The sequence below is a fragment of the Aulonocara stuartgranti genome, assembly GCF_965226115.1.
Source record: "Aulonocara stuartgranti genome assembly, chromosome: 5".
Classification (NCBI taxonomy): Eukaryota; Metazoa; Chordata; class Actinopteri; order Cichliformes; family Cichlidae; genus Aulonocara; species Aulonocara stuartgranti.
The window spans coordinates 14624761-14648614 of record NC_138943.1 but is presented as its reverse complement, the minus strand read 5'-3'; the positions used below and the strand labels follow the sequence as shown (position 1 = coordinate 14648614).

The 23854-nt window shown below is 39.3% G+C and overlaps 2 protein-coding genes across 3 annotated transcripts; one reads left to right on the top strand and one right to left on the bottom strand.

Annotated features, from left to right (window-relative positions):
• On the top strand, positions 1 to 9654 carry LOC309706077 (C-reactive protein-like). 2 transcript variants are annotated; one of them, XM_082532320.1, is made up of 9 exons: positions 1 to 412; positions 1863 to 2091; positions 2351 to 2533; positions 4421 to 4707; positions 5080 to 5207; positions 6044 to 6259; positions 6344 to 6505; positions 8322 to 8763; positions 9595 to 9654. In XM_082532320.1, the coding sequence occupies exons 2-6, from the start codon at positions 1944 to 1946 to the stop codon at positions 6231 to 6233; spliced, it is 936 nt and encodes a 311-aa protein (XP_082388446.1). In that variant the 5' UTR covers positions 1 to 412; positions 1863 to 1943; the 3' UTR covers positions 6234 to 6259; positions 6344 to 6505; positions 8322 to 8763; positions 9595 to 9654. The 2 variants fall into 2 exon arrangements, with proteins under 2 accessions (XP_082388446.1, XP_082388445.1); XM_082532319.1 differs by having other exon boundaries at positions 6044 to 6505.
• A 4000-nt stretch (positions 9655 to 13654) lies between these two features.
• LOC309707329 (uncharacterized protein) lies at positions 13655 to 20679 on the bottom strand. The gene is made up of 5 exons (XM_082534635.1): positions 20354 to 20679; positions 17361 to 17579; positions 15492 to 15778; positions 14742 to 14869; positions 13655 to 14556 (listed from the first exon to the last, which is right to left on the bottom strand). Exons 1-5 carry the CDS (start codon positions 20454 to 20456, stop codon positions 14388 to 14390), a joined length of 906 nt encoding a protein of 301 aa, XP_082390761.1. The 5' UTR covers positions 20457 to 20679; the 3' UTR covers positions 13655 to 14387.
• Between the last annotated feature and the right edge of the window lie 3175 nt (positions 20680 to 23854).

The window sequence follows — 23854 nt, the reverse complement described above, 5'->3', positions numbered from 1 at the left end:
ATGAACAACACATGACCTATTGCACCATCACACTGCACGATTCAGTAGTTTTTAGAACCACCTTTAGGAGGAATAACTTGAAGTAAGTATTTTCATGCATGGCAAGTACACGAAAAAAATGCTGGGAAATGTTCAGGAACACAGGATAAACTGGACTTGTGAGTGTTTACAAAAACTGTGGGAGCTAATTATGAAGCAAAGAGTTTATTAACTGTTTATAAAACTTTAAAAAGTTAATAAAAGTTGATCTGAGGCAAGGTGGACTCCTCATTCCTCTCCTACCTTCACCGAAACTTCCTTTAAGCCGTGTTTGTGGTCAAACTCACGTTCAGTGGGTGGAGCATCAGCAGCCTGAAGCAGCAGAGTTTGGGATTTTTCTCTCCTGTGGCCTATCAACACAATTTAAAAACTGGTATAAAGTCCACACTTTCCCCGTCAGTTGTTCCGTCTGTCCTGCTCACATATCCAATGGTTGTACACGTTGTCATTAACGTGGCTTCACTCCACATCAGCCACGCTGCTTTGCTAGCTAAAACACCGGTCTCGGCACATAAGGACGCTGTCATAGCCTGTCAACGACATTGATTAGCTGTGTATATACAAATGTGAATCGCATCATTGGCTGGACTATGGGATTAGGTGGCATCGTTCTAATCCCATACGGGAGCAGACAGTCACTTACTGACTAACACTGCAAAACAGAACTGTTAAAGTTTTTATTTTAATTTCAATTCAGGTTAGATTTTTTTTTGTGTGTGTGCGCAACGCAGATTTTGTGTGCGCAGAGACCGTGCCAGCAGTGCGCAATTGGGCACGCGCGCAGCTTAGAGGGAACATTGCTTAAAAGTAAGTTTAATCACATCAGCTGTTAGGCGCTGTGAACGCATCTTGTCTCCAGGCCTTTCTGTGTGAAGTTTGCATGTTCTCCCCGTGCCTGTGTGGGTTTCCTCTGGGCAACATGTAAAACTATGTAAAACAACTATGTAGAATTATGCAACCAAAAGCAAAAATGTTCTGAATCACATTTAGTGTTATATTTAAGACTATCCTAATAGATGCTTGGGATTCAGGTATTTGTATTAAGTTTGATTTTGCATGACCATTTGTAAGTAATGGCTGGTGCTGCTCTCTCAAAGTGTGGGGTAGGAAACAGTTAAAACAGTTTAACACACTCCAGTATCTGTATTTACATTTAGGCTATAAAGTCATTTATACCTGAATTGATGCATCAAACAGGTACATTAAAAAATCACCATAAGCAGAAGTGCGTCTTCTTATCTATCAAACTTCTTGTGCAGCAGCTGTGGCATTTTGTTTTTTGTGTCCAGTTTGTTTCAAAAGAAGAAGTTATAGAGAGATTTTACTACAGAGCCACAATAGGAGGAAACATAGTTGGAAGTAGATTTTAACTGTTGTCAGTCCACAGTCACCATATCTCAATCCAATAGAGCACTTTTTCAATGTGGGAGAACAAATGAGAGAGCAAAGAGTTTTGCTTTGAGCCAGATACAGCAAAACTGATTGGAGACTCTTCACAGTACAAAGGTTCAAAACATACTGTGAAAGCTGCACAACAGATTCTGAAGGCAAGAAGTGTTTTGTTTGTTACCTGATATTTTGTAATGTGAATGCTATATTTATTCCTTTTTATGGCCATGGCAGATACAATGTTGTGTCTGTTCACAAAAGCAAACATAAAGGCAAATGTGCAGTCAAGGAATCTTTAAATTGAACTCAATCACCTGACGGTACAGCGAAGACAGAAGGAAATAGGAACGCTTGCTTGACTCCATTTTTTGTTGTCAGAAGTGGCAACAATAGTAGAGTGTTGGACTCAAAGCTGCTGATATCATCTCAAACAGGAACATAACTAAATGAGCTGAAGTGAAGCCTGCTCAGATTCAGAGAGGGAGCAGAGAGAAAAACACATCCACACAGCACAGATGCTCAGACGCTTCACTACAGTGTCAGGGATGAAGAAGATGAAACTGCTTCTTGTTGCCATTCTGATGATTATTCTACCAGCGATGGAGGTCATTGGTGTTGGACCAGCCCCACCTGGACAACCAGATGCATGGCTAACAACAACAGGTACACACACACACACACACACACACACACACACACACACACACACACACACACACACACACACACCAAATCTAAACTTGTGATGTAGGAGGTATTCTTTTTCTTAAATGTGTGTTTGATTGCATGAATGAGGCTTGTAGTGCGTTATGTGTTCAGGTAGAGTAGAATTATATAAGTATCATAACAGAAAACTGACAGACACACAAAGAGTGAAAGGATCATTTTTATATTAGTTCAGGCTTTCTGTTTCTTTCTTCAGGACGTGCTGGACTAAATCTAAATGGGAAGATGTTCACTCTGTCTTCTAATAATGGAGGAGTAACCTTCTATCCCCCCAGTTATCATTTCCCCACTCCCTACCAAACCAGAAGACACAAAGACAGAGCTCCCATGACCACCGCAGCTACAACCAGAGCCCCAACTGCAGTGAGTCCAACTACAGGTGAGCAGGGCATTCAATTTTTTGTACTCATTATTCAAACACTGACTTTTATGTTTCTTCGTTGGTCTGGTCTCTTATAGAAAGGTTTTTAAACAAAAGAAAACCAAGAGCAACACAATCTTTGTTACAGTTCATTTCTGTATCAAAACCTGATGTAATATCATGACATAATTTTGTGTGCATTAAAAAGGTAGCAGATGCCTTTTTTACTAAGCAGGTTTTCAGGGTTACAAAAACAGTTAACTTCTTATCGACGAGCTAAAGCTGTGAAGATAACCTGCCCCAGAGCAGACTGTGGAAAGAAGAGATCAACATAAACAGAATGACCTCCCTGATGACAAATCAGTTCTCTGGAAAATATCATCCCCAATCCTGGGAGATCCCGGGATTCCAGCTAGGAAGTTCGGTAGTTCAGAAATCCATGAAAATTTTTTAAAAACCTACATACACACAAAACAATTTGGACATAGCTTTTTAAATCTGGCTTTCCCTTACTGCAACATCAGGAGTCCTACTAAGCCAGGGATGACAAACTCATATTACAATGCACATATAACCAACTTTGATCTTAAGAAGGCTGCACCACTTCAATTCAATTTGATTTTATTGAATTCAATCTTTTCTACACATTTATCTCTGAGGTATCTTACCATAATTTTTAAATAAGTGTAATCTTACCTGTAATTTTTCTACAATATACAAAAATTCTGTTGTGGTAAATTTAAGAAATCTTAACAGAACTCTTTGGGCTCAAATTGTAAAAAAAAACAAACAAAAAAAACAAAACTCAAATGAGTAAAATTGCATAAAACATTTTGGTAGCTGATTGCCCAGACTGTCTTCGAATTGTAAAACAACAACAACAACACACAAAAAATGTTTTAAAAAAAATCCCAAATTGAAATTTCTAAGGCAGATTGTGAAAAAAAAACCCTGTCATTTAATAGTTTTTAAAAACTTTTATTACTTGCAATTAACTCTCTTTACTGGGCCAAATCTGACCCCAGGCCTTATGTTTTACATCCCCATGCTAAGAGGTCACACAAAAGTGGACGCAAGGTAAATCTAGGGTTAACCATTCTAACTATGAAAGAGGCGGTGTTGGCAGCATATGAAGACTGCAGAGGCCCATATTTCATAAAGATGCTCAAATTATAATGTTGGAAAAACTCAGAGATGTTAAACAGACTGAAATACAAACTAAAAGCAAGTTCTACAAGGTATAGGTGCCTCATTTTAGGGTCATACCACTGTATTAAAGCTTAAAGAATTATAAAAATATTTAAGAGTTGTATGTGGACAGCTGGGGAAAGGCAAGCAATAAAGATGCTTCTAAGAGTCACTATTTCTTCATGATACTCATCCAAAAAAGACAAAAACTCTACAGGCTCTTTTTAATAGGTCTGAGGGAAAGGTGACGTATTTTCCAGAAACTGGTCAGTAGGTGACGAGTTCATACCTGTTGATCTCATGAACATAAAATGTTTAAGCAGAAGCTAGGTCTGCGGCACAAGTTACCATGGTGATGGAAATAGGTGTGCAGGTGTCAGTTCCTTTATTATTTAGATTTATTGAAGCTGATAAGGAAGTCCAGAAAAAGACATAGCAACACAAATGGCACTAAAAGGCAAACCTACGATGACAAGAGATAAAGAAGACATCAGTAAGGTGGAGCATAAAGGCTAATCTGTTACATAAATAATGGAAACAGTGGTGGGTTAAGCACCCAGATATAGAGATTATTAACTGCAGAAAGGGGAACATACCTCAAAGCCTGTTACACACTGTTCCTGACCATTTCCAGGAACCAATTTAACCTGTTTAAACTGCATGTAAAGTCAATAATCATGTTAAGTAACGTCTACATTTTTACTCACCTTTTCACAGGTGTGTCTGTGTGTCTGCGTTACATGACTGACTATATGTATCAAACCTTCCCGCTCTTCACTGTCAGTCCAAAGAAATCCACTCTAAAGCTGCAGGGTAGCGCTGACGTATTCACGCTATCATATCAGGATCACAACAGCGTGGGCCTGGAACCCATTGTGTATTCATGGCCGGACATTAAACAGGACATCTGGACCAGTGTCTGCCTCACTGTGGACACCAGTAAAGGTGTGGTCCAGCTGTTCAATGGTGTGTACATGAGCGTCAGGAAGGTGCTGCCCACTCAGGTGAGAATTATTAGAATTAGTGTGTAGACACCCACATACACCCACATGTTTAGTTTAAATACGTAGCATAGAAAAGGAAACACTTTTATTTATTAACATCTTTCAGACTTGAGGCAAATGGAAAAGTTACTGCATCCATAACATCTAATAAATGATGACACAGTGAGGAAGCTGTAACCTTTCTAAAAGCTTAAAAGCCTTTTTTTTTCACTCAGAATGCAAACTATGGAAATATGGGTAACAAAATATACAGATCAATCATATTTCAGGTCTACAGCAGTTAGCATTTCCTCCTAAAAAAAACACACAAGCAAACACCCCTGTTAGCCAATAAAACCTTCACTGTGTGTGCGTTTGTGTGTGTGTGTTCAGTATGTGTGGGCAGGTGAGCCTGTCATTGACTTCCCGGGTTTTGATGGTCAGCTGACAGACGTCCACGTGTGGGATTATCCTCTGAACTATAAAGAAGTTTTTTACTACATCACTAAAGGCTACTATGGGTAAGATCCTGTGTGTGTGTGTGTTTATGTGTGTGTGTTCCAGTTTTACATGTACAGCTAACTTAAACCTCACTGCAGCACAGACCATCATCACTGCATTAAGACTGATTTTAAGTGTGTTTTATTCCCAATAGTTAAAAAAAAATTGTCTAATACATGAAGAAATAAACTCATCATAATGTTACACAATGGGTGTGAGAATTCTGCTTCATTTGTTAATGAGAACAATAGTTATCTTTCTGTCATCTCTCTGCATGACATCTCATGTTAAAATATGTAGCACAAAGTAGAAATGTTCAACCGAAGCACCGAAAAAGTTTATCTGGGCATGGAGCGCCCTCTTTTGGAATCAAGTTAAATAACAGTGCAGACCTGAAGTCATCTATGTGAGCGTGGTGCCTGGTTGGTACCTGGTTCAGTGGCTGCAGCTCAGGAGGTAGAGGAGGTCATCGAAGGGAAGGTAGTTTGATCCCTGGCTGCTCCAGTCTGTGTGCCAAATATCTTTGGGCAAGACACTAACTCCACTATACTCTCTGATACATCCAGTGAATGTGTATGAATGTTGAATAGAAAGCACTTATGTAGAGAAAGTGCTACTTTTAGTGCTCAGAGTAGAAATGTGCTGTATAAGAATCAGACAATTTATCTTTTACTGTTTTTTGAGTGAATTGTTTCTTTAGGACCACCATATTTTGCCCAAATGTGTCCTTTGCAATTATAATTGTGTGCTGATGAGTTTGCATTACACTGCCACCAAAAGCTGTCCCTATATCTAACATCCATAATCTATTTTTAAACAAAATTATTTTTATTTATAATCGGCCTTGTGTTTTTAGGTCTTACAACGGCTCTGTCATCTCCTGGTCCTACATCAGCTATTCTAACAGAGGAAGGGCAGTCATGGAGGACTCCTATGACATGCAGGCAAAACAGCCAATCGGGGAAGCTGAGCAAGACCGTGGCGTGAAGGAAGAGAAGCTGAGATTTTTCAGCGTGGAGGAGGAAAAAAGACAACAGTTGTTTTAATGATGACGGAGTAGGGACGGAGTAGGGTAATTAGTAGAAAATAATCCAGTCATAAAAGACTTGACAGTGATTAATTGTGTTTTGAAATTAAATGTTTGATTTGATTTCAGTGTGTGGTTTTGTTTATGAAGCAAGATGGGAAACAAATCTTACACTCTCTCACTTTGGACACGTCCATGCTCCCTCAGGCTGTGCATGACTTTGTGTTGTGCACGTAGCTGAAAACTGCCACATCTTATCCAAACAGCAACCTTGATTGATAAAAAATGAAGGTAAAGTGTCAAAAAGTGCTTCTTTTCCACCCTTCCACACTCAGCTTTATCACCAGTGTGAATTTACACTGATTAGCCAAGGTGCACTTCAGATGTCTCTGCATGTGGCTGTGAATGCACCAGAAATAAGATTAAGTAAAAATTTGAGACACAGATTTGGACAAAAAATTAAAATCTGAAGCTAATTATTCATTTTTTATGTGTTGTGGTTGTTTTTGTGTGTTTATTATGGAAAATAACAATACAGAGGTGGTGGGGAGAGAGTAATGAATGATATCTGTTAAGGTGCTATATTGTGCTTTAAAGGAGCAGTTCGGTGTTTTGTGAAATGGCCTTGCTTGATTCTGGAGGTGTCAGATTTGTTGAAAACCTAAGTGCAGCACACATTCATGCTTAATCCACAACTAAGAATCAAACAGGGACTAGAGAGGGAATCAAAACAGTGGAAATAAGAAAAAGTGACAATACTTTTTAAAGTAGCACAGAGTGTCACTTCAGCTCAAGTTCTATTTTATTTCTCTTCATGATTTTATTCTCAGTTTCCTTTGAGAATTTGTAATCATATTTATGCCCCTGAGTTTGTTTTTCCTGCACTCCTGTGATTTCTGAGTCACGTCTGTATTTCTGTACTTCCCTGTCTTCAGTTACTTCCTGATCTTTTATGCTTTACATTTATTTTTATTTTTTCAGTTTGTCTTGGTTCAGTTTTGCCTCGTCCCTCATGATTGTGTGTCCGCCTGCTCTGTGTTTCTGTCACGGTCCTGGGTCGGTGACCCTGTGTTATTTTGTTAAGGATTTCTTCGCTGTAAATGACTTCTTGTGTTCTGATTTGATGTTTGAGTTTCCTCATTGTTATCACAATTAGTGTCCAGGTTTCTTTCTCTGTATTTCTAGTGCTCTAGTTCTTTGTTCTGTGATTTCTAGTTTTTAGGTTTGGTTCATGTGTCCCTTTTGGCTCAGTGTCAGGTCTGTGTCTGTTGGCTGTTTCCTGTTTAGCTTTGAAAGTCTGCTTCATGTCAGCATTTCTAGTTTCGCTTCCCCTGTCTCGTGAGGTCAATTCCTCATTCCCTCTTGTTCCTGTGTATTTACAGTGTGTGTCCTCCAGTGCTCGTCATCGTACTTCTACCACTCCTTTGTGCTGTGTGTATTTCTCCGTGCTCCTCGTGTCCCCAGTTATTTCAGAGTGTGTTCCAAGTTTAGTAGCTTCCTAGTTTCCTGTTGTTTCTTTTTTTCCCTCAGGCCTTAGTTTCTAGTTTCCAGTTTTTGGTTATATGTTCTTTCTCATCGTGTTTGGATGTTCAGCGGCAATAAAAGCTGCCTCTCTCAGTTTAACTCTTGTGGTCTGAGTCCTGCATTTGAGTCCTAAACCTGCCTGCCACACAGCAGAACCGTGACAGTTTCCCTACTTTATGTTAGGTGACTGACTATAACGGCTGGACTCAGTAGCAGAAACACACACAGGCTCGGCGGTTGCAGTAAATGCTGTTTTATTTACAGTGACACTTATCTTAAAAAAAAAACAAAACAGAAAAATAATACTAAGTGCAATAATCCTTTCTGTCATCGTTGTATTTTTACTCAGTTGTATATAGTATTTGTATTTGTATTCTATTTTTATCTTATTGTATATTTATTTTATTTTTATTCTACTGTATATAGTATTTTATTTTATTCTATTCTGTACAGTTGTGTACTGTATTTATTCTTATTGTATTCTAATTTTTGCCTCATAACTTTTGCACTGTCCACTTCCTGCTGTGACAAAACAAATTTCCCACGTGTGGGACTAATAAAGGTTATCTTATCTATCTTATAGGGGATACTTACAAAGGACGGGGCTATTTACAGCGATCGGGTAAACATGCGAGGACCGAGAGGGAATGAAACAGAGCCGATGCATGCAGGAGGATGGGTGGCGCACTGGAGTGACCTGAGGATGAGGGACAAAACAGAGTTAGGAAATTGCGCCGCAAGCCAAGGGGGTAAACATACTGTAAATCTCCAAAAGAACAGGCAGGTGAGCAGGCGGCGGGACAGGCTAGTGCAGGGGGTCTGCAATGGATCTGCAAAACATTTTACAACTTGTGGAAGTGACAAAACTCCGACATCAGGCGTCCGTCGCACAGCTCTTTGAATGCTCCCTCTGATGGGGAGAGAGAAGGAAGACAGGATGAAAGACATGCTGTGGACGAGATCCAGAGATTAATAACAAGTGTGATTCAGCAGAGAAGTCTATTAACACATGTTGAGTGAGAAAGGTGACCAAATCCTGGGGCTCGGTCACTCAGGCGCAGCTGGGGGCCGGCGGAGCTCACGGGCGCGTCACTGCAACTCCCCCTAACTTCTGCTCCGCGGCTGCTGGGCGAGCCCTCATCTGGGACTCTCCTCAGCTCTTACTGGGACAGTGGCGCGGCTGCCCCTCTGTTGGTCTTCCATGGTCTCTTGTGTTCTGGGGGCCTCTGGATGTCTGGAGTTTTGATCTCCTCCATACCCGCTTCACACCCTGGAGGACGGGGCTGTGGCCCCCCCACACTCCCTAGCAGATCATTACATGGAGAAACCTTTGGAATGCAAGCATGCTGATCCACACAGGTATGCACACATGGGTATTCACAGACGCGGACTAAAGCTTTCTTGGCTGCTGCCTCAAAGCACACTGTGCGCTGTCTATCTTGCGTGCTGCACAATATCGTTTATTATTTAGTAAATATTGATATCTATGACTAGCTAGTTTATTGTGATGGTGCTTTGTTTTCTCTATTATTATGTTGCTCTTTGTTGTTTGCTGTCTCCTCTGTTTGTTTTTTTTGTTTGTTTTTTTTTTTTTCTCCATACAGGTGACCCAGGAGTTCTTTTTTTTTTTCTCTCTCTTCCCCCCCCTTCTCACAGTCTCTTCTCCCCTTTGGTTTTCTTTCTTTCTCTCCCCCTCTTTCTCTCATTCATTCCCCCTGTCCTATTTATTAAAAAAAAAAAAAAAAAAAAAAAAATGACAAAGGATGAACTGAAGCTCTGCCATCACGTAATGTCGCATACTGCTGTTTCTGATGTCATTTTAAAAGAAAAAAAAAAAAAAAAAAAAAAAGAGAAAGGTGACCAAAAAGGAAATACTCTCCAGCAATGTACAGGATTCAGGGTCACCTTAACCAGCCCTGACTATATGCTTTAGCAAAAAGGAAAGTTTTAAGCCTAATCTTAAAAGTAGAGACAGTGTCTGTCTCCTGACTGGAAGCTGGTTCCACAGAAGAGGGGCCTGAAAACTGAAGGCTCTCCCTCCCATTCTACTTCCCCCTGAATTTTCTCCCGAACCCAAATTTTGTGGAGCTATAGTAAGTTTTTTTTTTTTTTTTTTTATCCTGGAGTTCGCTCCATACTTCTTCCAGGAGTCAGTTGTGGATGTTCTGTGACCATACACAAGTCACAGAGCTGCTGTATTTGTACTGACATTAGATTACACACAGGTGCACTTTATTTAGTCATTAGCACTCATCAGGCAATGTCTATGGGCAACTGACTTCACTCAGACCAAAGGGGGCTGAATAATTACGCACACCCCACTTTGCAGTTATTTATTTGTAAAAAATATTTGGAATCATGTATGATTTTCGTTCCACTTCTCACGTGTACACCACTTTGTGCTGGTCTTTCACGTGGAATTTCAATAAAATTGATTCATGTTTGTGGCTGTAATGTGACAAAATGTGGAAAAGTTCAAGGGGGGCGAATACTTTTGCAAGCCACTGTAAATTCAGCTAACTGTTATCATTTCATGAGTAAAGCTGCTCAGATGATTGAATTGCGATTTTTGTTTTTCGACTCAATAGCCCACATTTTGATTTCGTTTTGCATGTTGCTGATTTCACACAGATCCACTGCTGAAACGTGCCTTTGGGTTTTTCATCATTTAACAAGAATAGGCTCAGGCAATCATTGTGTAATTAGACTTAGCGTATGTGACAGTACGTGGCACAAAATGAACAAGAAGCTTTCATGTATCTAAATCCAGATTTTAGTCCCAAATTTTGTTGACCATAATGAAAATATATACTCTTTGGTATATATTAACCACTGGATGTAAAATAATATATACAAAAGAAAACATTCTGAATCACATTTAGTGTTACAGTTTAGAGCACCACAATAGGATATCCACAATTTAGGATACAGACATTTGTTTTAGTTCAACATCGCAATCATTCTGCGATTGAGTAGTTTACAGAACCAGCAGTTAGCAGCAATAACTTCAGCTGCTTCAATTCATTGACATTTGCAAGCCTACCTTTATACACAGCATTTCTGTCAGGTTGAGGTCTGGGCTTCCATGCTGTAGATTTGCTGCTGTACCCGGGGTCATTATCCTGTTGCATGACCTGATTTAGGAGACGCTTTAGCTGTCGGACAGATGGCCTGACATTTGACTCTAGAAAACTTTGGCATACAGAGGAGTTTGTTGACTGCAAGGTGCCTATCTCTTGTGGCTGGAGAACAAGCTCAAATCACCACCCTCAAATCAGCATGCTTGACAGCTGGATTGAGGTGTTTATGCTGTGTTTGATTTTTGCTGAAGGTACTGCTGTGCATGATGGCCAAACCGTCGCTTTGGTCTCATCTGTTAAAAAGACGTTGCTGCAGAAGTCTTCTTCAAGGGCAAATTTGCAGCCGAGTTGTTGTGTTCTTTTAAGAGAAGAAGCTTTCTCCTGGCAGCCCCTCCAAACAAGCCATACTTCTTTGGTCTTTTTCTAATTATACTGTCATGAATGTTAACATTTAACATGCTGTCTGAGGCCTGTAGAGGCTCAGATGCAGCTCTTGGATATAGTGCAGTTTCTCTGAGCACTGAACAGTCTTTGGGGTGGATCTGAATGCTGCAGACTAGCAAACTTGCTGCCTCCACCGTGTTTTATAGACAGCTATAGACACTCACTGCTGTAGCGCTCTCCTGACCTCCTCTGCATATGATGATGATGATTATGACTAAATTTGGAGTCATCAGTCCATCAAACCTTTTGCACCTGATTTGCAGTCCAGGTCATGAGTAACTTGGCATACCTCAGCTTCTTTCTCTTGCTTTGCATTCTTTAACACGATCCCTGCTAATGCTAACATGTTCCAGCAGTCTGTGTTTTCCCATCAAGCAATAGTGTTAAACTTTGAGTTTTTGTTCTTTCATTTGAGATATACACGTATTCAGTCGTTGGTTGACGCACCATTTAGTCACTGATAGGCTGATACAATAACATTGCTTTATGATTTCTTGTTAAGATTTGCTTATTAATAGAAAAATTAGGCACTATGGCAGTATAATAGTACCACTAATATTAATATATAGAGAGAGAGAGTCTGGATGGCATTACCTTGACAGCTATAAGAATCGATTATTCTTGACCAGGAACATTTTCTTTAACAAGCAAACTAAGAATGCCCTCTTTCCTCTGCCAAGTAAATCAGAGACATACTGAAGCTTCTAGGATGCACTATTGATTGGAATTACTTATTATAAGGCTGTTCTAAAAGCTCCCTGAAAAGCCTTCAGCTGATGAAAATCAAGAGATCATATATGTCCACAGTAGATATTCTTTTTAATGGCTGTAAAATCCACAGTTGGCAAACCCTTGATGATCAAGTCATATCATGATATCACTGCAAACCCACCAAATCAACGTAACAAACCAACGACCTAAATAGTTCTGTTAGAGATCTCTTGCTGTCAAAATGAAGTTCTTTCTTCCTCCCTGCCACCAAGTGTTTGCTCATACAGCCTCATTTGATTGTCAGGATCCTCTCACTAATGTCTTTAGCTTATAACAAAACGCACTTTGAGATGACCATTCCTGTGAAACAGCTCTACATAAATAAAACTCAACTGACCCGGACATGTAACATTAATAAGGAGTGGTTCGCTTGCTCCAACTCCTTCTGCCTCATCTCAGCATCCTTGGCACTCTGCTGATCCTTCTGCAGTTTCCTGATGTAGTCTACAGAAGCCTTGAGAATGGTGCCTTTATTCCAGCGCATCTCTCTGTCATTGTTGCGATGTCAGTAAAGATAAGAAGGACAACAGAGGCAGAGGACAAGATCATGATTTATACGCCTAATGCGTGGCCCCCTGGCATTTAAAATTCAAACAGTGTAACTTTATGTGAGCAGTGGAAAATGAAAGCGCCAGTACGACCTACAGGTCTGATGACTCGGGTATCAAAGTGCCCAACTCCTTTATGCGGTCACTGATGTTGAACCAATGCCTCCGCTCAACTGCTACCAACAAAGCAAAGGCACACAAGGTTACCTCCAGCAATCAGCTGGTATTAAGCAGAAGTGCACAAACAACTAAATAGGATGTTGTGATTCTGAATCTGAAATGTTAGCGTTCATGTTACGAAAAACTAAACTGTTTATTAAAAACTAAATAAATAAATGAAACAAGACACATGTTTATAAAAGAAGAAGTATAACAAGTACACTTATTGTAATGTGATTTTATTCAAAATCACTTTGTTCACTTTGTAACTGTGTGCTTTAAAAACTGCTACACAAATAAACTTCTTCTTTTTCTTATGTTGATTGTGTTTTCTTGTATCTCTTGTATATATTTTCTCAGTCCTGTTTTGTCCTTTGGGTTGGGGTCGTGTTGTTGTTGCAGCTCTTTGTTTCCTCGCTCTGTGCGTCCTGTATTTGTATCCCTTGTGATTTCTGGTGTTTGGACTCTGATATTATTCCTGTGTTTTGGGCATTTTGGACTTTGTTTGGTTCCTGGACTATCAGCAAACACACCTCAACCTGTCTGCAAGTTCAACTCAGAGGTCATGACTGCTGTGCGGTATGAATACAGTCCATAACGGCTGATTCCAGTCTATTTAGACTAAAGTAACACTAAAAGATTGAGTAGCTCTGCTCACCACAACAGCTTTTCCACATCATTTAACAAGAGGTAAAACTGACACAAGAACCAATACTATATGGAAATTCTTAAGTTACTTTAGCTTTTATTAAATCTGTATGTGAGCTTTTACTTCCTCTACTCAAACCAGTGTTGAACTTTATCTCATATTAACAGCTTGCTGTGTCTGTAAATTTCATCTTTCACTTCCTTAAACTTGTCGCCCAAACTTTCATGCAGAGCTCCAGAAATAATTAAAGCTAGGCACACTAGAGTAAGGGAGTGACAGTCAACTTTACTGGAAGCAAAGAAATAGTTATACTGCAAGCAAATTAAGTACTGCACGTAATTTTAAGTAATGTGTAAATCATTTTTGATAATAATTTTTTCACAATTTACAATATAATTTTCATTTTCTTACACAGTGAAAACAGCATTTTTTAAAAATTCATAGATAGATAGATATTTAAGTCATAAAGTAAATTATTTCTTCATTTCCTTTACAGGGTAAGCCCAGTAAGTCTTGCTGACAGGTTTCTCTGACTACAGCAGAATTCCTTTATAAATTTGAGCTGCATTGTTGTTTTTTCTTATGGTGTTTCATATTTTAAAAGTAAAACTTCCAAGTAAAATAAGAGATTAAATATTCACAGTCGGGACTTTTGCCAGTGCATTAAATTTTAATTTTTCATATGGCAACTCCCGTAGCTTCAAAAAGACTGTCCTTTAGAAGTCAAAGGGAAAATTAACCTCAGCCTTCACCTCTGTGAAAACTTCCACCGACATTTCAGATTTCAAGTGATTATGATCGAAAAAACAAACAAAAACAAAAAAGGCTGATGAAACAAAAGATAAAAGATAATGGATTACACTGTACAGCTGCATGAAGTGAACTCTGATATATACATTAATACAAAAGAAGAAGGGGAAGAAGGGGACCACCCTCCAGTTTTTAGCCACTGGGAAAAGAGACATCTCAGCTTCACAGGACAGTTTCATCTTCTGTCATTAAAGCAGCAGCTTGTTTTCCTCCACACTGAAGAATCTCATCTTCTTTTCCTTCCGTCTACTCTCTTGCTCAACTTTTGCTCGCATGTCAAAGTTGTCCTCCAAGACTGCCCTTCCTCTGTTATCGTATCTGATGTAGGACCAGGAGATGACAGAGCCGCTGTAAGACCTAAAACCACAACAAAACACACGCTTTTAACAAGCTTTTAAAACAAAGCTTAAACATTAAAAAGCAAATTTAAGACAAGGCCTGTTTTAAATGAATTTTTTACTTTATTTATATCTTTAATATTGTCATTTATACTGTGGTTATGATTAAACGGTCGGTGTGTGAGTTCAGCATAGAGATCTTACCCGTAATAACTTCTGCTCATGTAGTAGAAGATGTCTTTATATCGCAGAGGATAGTCCCACACCTGGACGTCTGTCAGCTGACCATCAAAACCTGGGAAACTAATCACAGGCTCGCCTGACCACACATACTGAACACACAGAAAAAAGAGAAGATCAAAATTAAAGATGATTAAGTGATTTTGAGAATAATATTGTCTACTTTTTAAAGCCTTTCAGAAATCTGGATTACAATGAAGGAGTCATTTGAGTGTTTTCTTCACTTAGATATAAACAAAACAAAACAAAAATAGATTCTATGTTGTCATTATTATGTCTTCTGTTGAAGTCTCAGGCACAAAAAGGGTGGAAAGGAGTTACTGTTCCAGCTGGTGGAGTCCAGCTATCTCAGGGTCTTGTTTCTTGAGAGACAGACTGTAATGTGACTAAGAGATGGCTGAATATTAAGGTAAAGCTCTAAGTTTACCAGTGGATCTATTTTTCCCTGTGACCACGAGCTGTGAGAAAATCATGGATACAAGTGAGGAAAATGAACTTCCTCTGAAAGGTGTCTGGGTTCCGCTCATTGGAGAGACATTTCAATTAAAAATACTCAAATAAATAAATACCTGAGGTGGTTCATTAATCTGACCAGAATGCTTCCTGCACACCTGGACTCGCACACTACTTTGCTCTGTTTAGTGAATTTGTCTTTCTGTCTGTGCATCCACACAGTTTTTAACATGCTGATTCTAACTTTGTCGACATTCTCACCTGATAAGGCATCACCTTCCTGGGGCTCATATACCCGCCACTGAACATCTGGACCACACTCTTACTGGTGTCCACAGTGAGGCAGACACTGGTCCAGATGTCCTGCTTAATGTCTGGCCATAAGCGCACAATGGGCTGCAGGTCCACACTGAAGGAATCATAATAGGACAGCATGAACGTGTCAAAGCTACGCTGCAGACTCAGAGAGGATGTGTCTGGACTGAGAGTGAAGAGTGGGAAGGTTGGCTGCACAGCGTCAGTCATGTAACGCAGACACACTGACACACCTGCAAGAGATGTAACAAAAACAGGTTGGACAACACATTTCCTTAAAATGATTGCATCGGGCTTTGACGAATGTTTTCTTTCCTTTAGTTGGTTTGCAAGATATTTTACCTGCTCAGGATCAATGTGAATATAAACTGTACCAATTTCAGCGGATCAATTTCATTGATCTGCAGTGCACACAGTCATTCAGCTGCACAGGCTGGACTTCTGGATAATAAGGTAATGCTACACTACTGTTTGTTTGTGTTTTTTATTTTTATTTTATTAGTTTAATGGAATTACAGTCTATAAGATTATACACTTACAGAGTCAGCACTTTTGCCAATTTTGTTGTCTGGCTTCAAACAGACTAAACCAAGGGGTGTCAAGCATAAGGCCCGGGTGCTGGAATTGGCCTGCAAAAGACTACAATCTGGCAGTCTGTACAGTGTAGAGGAGGACGTAAATTTCATGCTTTTCACTGTGTTTCCATGAGTTTTACAGCTTTTCCTACTGATAAAGACCTCCTCTATGGCCATTTACACTTCACCAACATAAATAAGCAAAAGAAAAACTATTAACAGAAAGTTCCTGTTTTTTCACCATCTATTATGAAAATATGAATGAAAATATTATATGAAAATATTATATTTTAACTATATTATTAGAGACTTAGACTTAGAGACTTAGAGCTTTTTATTGTCATTGTGCAGTTTCTTGCACAGCGAAATTGGGTAGCTGAACCACAAAGGTGCTAAAGTAAGAAGAAGAGAAACCAATATACAACGAAGGCGGAAAATAAATAAATAATTAAATAAATAGAATAAAAATAAAATAAAAAACAGTGTATATGTATACATATGTGAGTGGAACTATATACATGGTGTATGTGTAGGAAACATTGAAACAGACTGGGACCAAAATAATTGCACATGAGCCAAAAATATTGCACAGAACATGGAAAGATTACAGTGGGTTTGCATTAAAAATATTCTGTCAATTAACAAAATTTTTCATGTTATAATTAGCTCGCCGAGCTAACAGAAATATTTCATGTAATTTTTCAAATTTATTTCTCGCAATTCAAGCCCCAAGCAGCAATTTTTTATCATGCCGAAAACCTGAGATGAATTCTTGAAACTTTTTTTTCATGGTCTAAGGAGCTTGGAAAGAAAAGCGTCTGGATGTTTCCCCTCTCATCTGAGAAGCTTCTTTAGTTCTAGGGTCAAATGGTGGAGAGTCCCAGATTTAAGCCCTGTGGGAGTGTCACCCCAAGAGGGACAAAAGGACCCTGAAGAAGCTTCTCGGATGAGAGGTGAAACGTCTTCAAGCACCTTAAAGAAGTCCAGACGCTTTTCTTTCAAAGCTCCTTAGACTACAATGACCTGGATGACTGAGAACCTTCACAGACACTTCTTTTTCATATATTCAAATATCTCTGGGATTAACTGTGTAGTTAAACGGGCAAAAAAGAGGACTTTTCCAGTCCTGCTTCAGATCAAAGTAGCTGTTTAATCCTTCTCTGTACAACCAGTAAATCTAATGCCAGTAGAATAAACCGCTGACTGCGTCCACACCACCTCTTTGAATGTACATACTCACTTCTGGTTGGACTCTGTGTGGTTGTAGCTTTGGTGGTGGTGGTCTTTGGAGGTTTGGTGGTGGTGGTCTTTGGATGTTTGGTGGTGTTTGGAGCTCCGACTTTGTAGCTTCTGGTTGGGTAGGGAGTTTGGAAATGATAATTGGGGTGATAGAAGATTACGCCTCCATAATTACGAGACAAAGTGAACATCCTCCCGTCTAGATTTATTTCAGAACTTCCTGCAGACAAAAAGACAACAAAAAAGCCGTTATAACGTTTTCCTTCCTTCCTTCTTCCTTCATTATATGTGTTTTTATGTTGACTTCCGGGGTTTTGCTCCCAAAAGCAGGTTTAGTAAAAACTAAACAGCACACACCCCAATCCTCTGCAAAAGTTTACACCTTTAAAAACACTAAAATCCAGCTCCTTTATTTCCTTTCTGGTGACAGAAGAATATCTGTAATGTTTCATCCTCACATTGGAATCAAATTAGTTCTTTGTTCTTTTTATAACTCTTTGCGTCTGTAGAATGCAATTAAATTTCTGTGCCAGATGGCCTGGCCTCCACAGTCACCTTACCATAAACCCAAATGAGATGGTTTGGGATGAAATGGATCGCAAAGTGAAGGCAAAAGGGCCAACAAGTGTTCAGCATTTCTGGGAACTCCTTATAAACTGTTGGAAAACCATTTCAGGTGACGACCTCATCAGGCTAATCGAGAGAATGCCAAGAGTGCGCAAAGCAGTAATCAAAGCATCTAAGGATACGTTCACACTGCAGGTCTTGATGCTCAATTCTGATTTTTTGATCAAATCCGATTTTTTTGCCTGCTTGTTCACACTGCAAATAAAATACGACAGCAAACACGCTCTAGTGTGAACGCTTAAAGCGGCCCGCATGCGCAAAAGAAGACGTCACACACAACGCGCTCAGTTTAGACCCAGAGTAAACAGTATTGTTTGACTGATGGCCCTTAATATAAAGACTTCGGACTTTACGTTTCCCAATTTTTGCTTTAAGTTATTTTGTTATTTACATAATAATGTAGATAAACTAATAATTATCCTTATTGCTGTTTTAGAGGAGCGGTGCTTCAAAGGATAGCTGCAGATTTCTGTCACAATCTGCAGATTATACAGTACAAATAAAATGTTCACGTTTCTCCAGCATTGTCTTCCCAACAGTTTCACTGACATCTACACTGGATGGCCAGGAAGCGTTCGCGATGTCTTCTCGGGTGCTTCTCCGGCGCTGATAATTGGCGTCTGTCTCGACATGACCGTTCAAACAGCAGTCGCTTTTTTTTTTTTATTATATTTTTATTGAAGAAAAAAAAGGGATTTGTTACAATAAAGTGCATTGACATTATTTAGTCAAAAAAAGAAAAAAAATCTTTTTCTTAGTCCTTTTGTTTTACATTCTGATAGCAAAAAAAAAATAAAATTAACTCGTTTGCTTGACAGTGTGTTACATAATGCAGCATGTTTAACTTATTTACAAAGACTACATTAGGTACATATTATGAAGTTGATGGTCAACCTGACATTGTACGATACATGGGAGATACACCAATTCAGGGCTGGTCTTACCTAAATTCAGGGTGGATGGGGGACACAAAGCTAATCCATTTATTCCATATTTTGTAGAATTTGTCTTTTTGAATTTTAAAAAAGAATGTCAATTTTTCCATTTTAAATATTTCGAAAACCACATTAAACCAATCCTCAAGTGTTGGCGGAGTTGGATTTAACCACTTTCTGGTTATTGATTTTTTGCTGGCCGCTAATAGCGCTTGTAAGAGTTTTGTGTCCCCTCCCCGGACCGAGCCAGCAACCGAGCCCAAGTACAAATTTACAAAATTGATGTCAAATTTTATCTTAAAAACCTCACACAAAGTTGTATGAATTCCCAGCCAGTAATTTTTTAAGTTAGGGCAGTCCCAAAAGATATGATAATGATGTGCCTCTTCTGATCCACATCTTCTCCAGCATTCTGCTGTCCCATTTTTATATTTAGTTTGATGAGGGGTTTTGAAAAATCTAATAATGTTCTTCCAACAGTGGTCTCTCCAAGATAAAGAACTTGTTGAGTACCAATGAAAATTACAAATCCTCTCCCAGTTCTCGTTTGTTATACCCATCCCCGATTCCAATTCCCATTTAATCTTAACATTTTGAGTAGTATCCTTCCTTGCTTGAAGGAGCACATCATATAGTTTGGAGATTGCCTTTCTCAGAGAACTATCATATGCTAATTTAACTATCTTAAAAATTTCTAACTCAACCATATTTGGGTTTGGGATATTGTAGTGTTTGTTAAAGTAATCCCTCATTTGAAGAAACCTGAAGAAATCTACTTGTCTTAAGCCATTTCTTATTTGTAAAGACTGGAAACTCTGTAGTGTCCCTTTATGTGTGAAGGAATGGAATGTTGTTAGTCCACTCTCTATCCAGGACTGAAATCTATTATCACTTTCATTTGGTTTAAAATCTGTGTCATAAGCACACCATCTAAATACTTTTAGTATTCGTTCACTACCACATATTTTAGTCACTTTATTCCATATTTTTAAAGTGTGGCTTATCCATGGTCCTTTATCTTCTAAACGGTCTGCCAATTTTTTATCCGCAATTGAAGCTTGTAGTTGAAATTTTGGGGTTGTATTGAATTCTATGGATTTCCACTTAGCTTTCAAATTCGGGTTACACCATTGCAGCAGGGGGATGACCTGAGATGCATAATAAGTAGTCGCTTACTAAAACATCGGATATGTATTGGATTCAGTACCACATACGAAAGTGACCCAGATCGGATTTGAAAATATCGGATTTGTCCCGTTCACACTGTCATACCATGATCGGATATGGGTCGCATAGGGTAAAAAAAAATCGGATTTGATGCGCTTTCGCCTGCAGTGTGAACGTAGCCTAAAATATGTTGAGTAATTTCACACTTTTTTGTCATGTATTTGCAATTACTAGAAATGCCTTTAAGATTCTTTTGTACGTTTACCTGTTGTTCTTGGCCACGTGGGTCGCTCTTCAGTAGGAGCTGGTTCAACCATCGTTGGCATGAAAACCATCAGACTGAGAACAAAAAGTAGCTTCATCTTCATCTATAAAACAAACCCTGCAGTTAACTCGATGTGTTTATCTCTCTGCTGTCTCCCTGATTCCGAGCAGGCTGCACTTCAGCTTGTTTGCTTTCAGTTTTCTCATTCAAGCGTCAACTTCCTGCATGTTCCACCTTCCCGTTTTGTTCCCACTAGTCTTTCTACATAGCAACAAGCTACAATTACTATGTAAATACTGAGGAACTAGACTTAAAAAAAACCCCACAAACTTTTTAAAAATAATTTTTAATACTTTGTTCAGAATCTTTTTAAGGGAAGGATTGCCCAATCCTCAAACTCAAGGATATCAACAAACCTTGGGCAAGACACTTTACCCTACCGCCTACTGGTGTTGGCCAGAGGGGCCAATGGCGCAATATGGCAGCCTCGCTTCTGTCAGTCTGCCCCAGGGCAGCTGTGGCTACAACTGTAGCTTGCCTCCACCAGTGTGTGAATGTGAGAGTGAATGAATAATGGAATTGTAAAGCGCTTTGGGTTCCTTGAAAAGCGCTATATAAATCCAATCCATTATTATTATTATTATAAGCTGTTGATCAAGTAATTTCTTTGTGTGTGACAGAACAAATTCATTTTTAAATAACTCATGACCAAAAATTTGGCATACACAATGAAGTCATAATAGACCAGTGGTTCCCAAACTTTTTTTGCTGGGCCCCCCTTTGTTTTACATGAAAAATGCCCCCCCCCCCCCCCCCCCCCCCCGCGTGCACGCACTAACACATCCTCCAACCACATGTAACAGGGTCATAAATCACATTGTTATAATTACACAAAATGTGTTCTAAACCCCCAAACTGCTCCTTTTATACCTGACTTTCAGGACCTCCAAGCCTGTAGTTGTGTTCATTATCAGTTAGAGCCCCTCCTCATTCTTTTCTTCTTCTTCTTTGGTGCAATACTATAAATACAGTGTACCCCTTTTGCCTCTCCCCTTTTTCTACAATTCCCCTGTGGGAGAGGTGGGTGTCATTTCTTCCAACACCTTAAAACACACATAATTCATATTTAGCCACCCTGATGTTTATGATTGCGATGTTAGTTCAGTTATTGTCATTATTAAGCCTGTTTTTGTAAGATGTTATAAGTGTGTAGTATGTGTGTATCATAAATGTGTTTTAGGCGCCATAAATGAATATATACTCCTTGCTAGCTTGGGAGCTGTGATGGGTTGAGCTAACCCTCTTCCCCACTGTTTGTATTTGGTCTAGGAGCTGGAGTGGGCAAATTATTTACTTGGAGGTCTTTCTTTCTTTTACCTTTTTTATCAGGTATGTCGGATTTCATGTTGTTGTTTTTGTTTTATCTTATGTCAAATATGTTACGTGTAAATGCATATTTTATGTTTAATGTAAAAAATAAATGCCAGCCCCTTTTTCTACAATTCCCCTGTGGGAGAGGAGCTGGAGTGGGCAAATTATTTACTTGGAGGTCTTTCTTTCTTTTACCTTTTTTATCAGACACAACGCAGAATCACACCGGTTACACACACACACCCATATTTTGCTCCATTGCAGTTTATTTCACACCTCAAACAGTTAGTAAACAATTAAGCAAATACAAGTAATCTGCAATAAATTACAGGTAGTATTAAAATAAACTACTAACTCTTTTATGCTACGTCCACACCTACACGGTATTTTTGAAAATGTAGCTGTTTCGTCCACACGTAAAAGGCGTTTCGAATCACTGAAAACAGAGATTTTTTAAAACCCTTTTTTTGCCTTTATATGTGGACGAGGAATACAGAGTTCGTCACACAACGTCAAAGGTATGTGCCTTTTTTCACGTCACGCTGTGCGCCACGTTATTGTTTACCTGAGATGAATTGCCGAATGGCAGATAGAGACGAAATACTGTTACTGTTAATCTGACTATCCTCAGGTTTTACATGCAGTTACAGTCCCTCCATTTAGAAAGGCAGAGGCCTCACAGTGTAATTATTTTACTGTAGTTGTTTTTTTCCCTGTGTAATAATATTCAACATTGCTATCAATACATTTTTCAAAAAATGCCTCTCTGTGCAAAATGGGTTAAAAAACATAAACAGCTGTAGGATACTGTTTGTCTGTGATCTGAACCGGGGAACAAATCGGGGTGGAGATGACAGAAAGTGGCTGTAGCAGGGCCCTGTCAGACTTGCGGGCTGGAGAAGTTTTCTGACAGGTAGGGCATGTATGGCAATATTTTTTTATGTCTGTGTACATTGACGGCCAAAAGAAACGTGAGCTAACTTGGATATAGGTTTTTTGGCAACCCAGATGACCTGCGCAAGGGAAGGGTATGTGCTAGGTGCATAATGAGGGGTCTACAACTAGACGGTATCAGAAGCCATTGTTGGTCAAGTGCATACAACACATATTTTGGTCACAAAGACCATTAAATGTTGGACAAGGCTCTGAAAACGAGGTCACAGTTACTTCCCAAGCAAAAACCTCTGCTTGTGTGCACAGAACCTGAATTGCAACAAATAAGAAAATAATAAGACAAATATATATAATAATAAGACTTGGTACTAGAGCTGGGCCATATTATACCATTCACGGTAATACTGGTACAATGTTACGCAACGATAAGAAAATAAAATATCGCGATAAAATATGGGTCAAACGCGCATGCGCAGTGCCTTTGCTTTCATACGCACATGGCTGAAAAAGCATGGTGGCAATGGAAAATGAGAAGGGGGGGGGGGAAAGTGAATTGTTGAGTGAAACAGATGAACCAGAATTGGTTTGTAAAAATGGTGCAACTTCAGTGATGTAGAACTGGTTTGGTGTTTGTCGGTCAGATACCCACCAAAGCACAGTTTTTTTGTAGAACATGCAAGTGGGCTGTCGTTATTATCAGTGACGGGAATAACAGCGTTACAAGCAACGGCGATACTAACGGTGTTACTTTTTTTCAGTAACGAGTAATCTAACTAATTACTATTCCTATTGTTACAACGCCGTTACAGTTACTAACAAGGAAACGCGGTCCGTTACTATTTTTCAACAAACAAATGCTTACCGCATTTCAACAAATGCGGTAAGCAGTTGCACGGAAGTAGCTGACTACGTAAGTAATCTGGACGCTACAGCTTTAAGCAGCTGCGCGCTCCCGCAGACGATAATCACGATCACTGTCTAGCACAACACCTGGAGCTAAGGGGGCAAAACAATCACATGAGTGCTGCTGTTTGACTGAGGAAGAATAAAGTATTCTTGGTAAGCCAATCACATGACCACTTAAAGACAGTTTTTAAATTGTGTTGATAGGCCACGTAAAACCAGAGTCATGATAAACAATATATACGCGGCGTTTTTTCCTCAATTGTTTCATCACGTAAGCACAGCGCTAGCAAGCACTCTGTGCTGGGGGAAGCAAGAAGAATGAGTTGAATA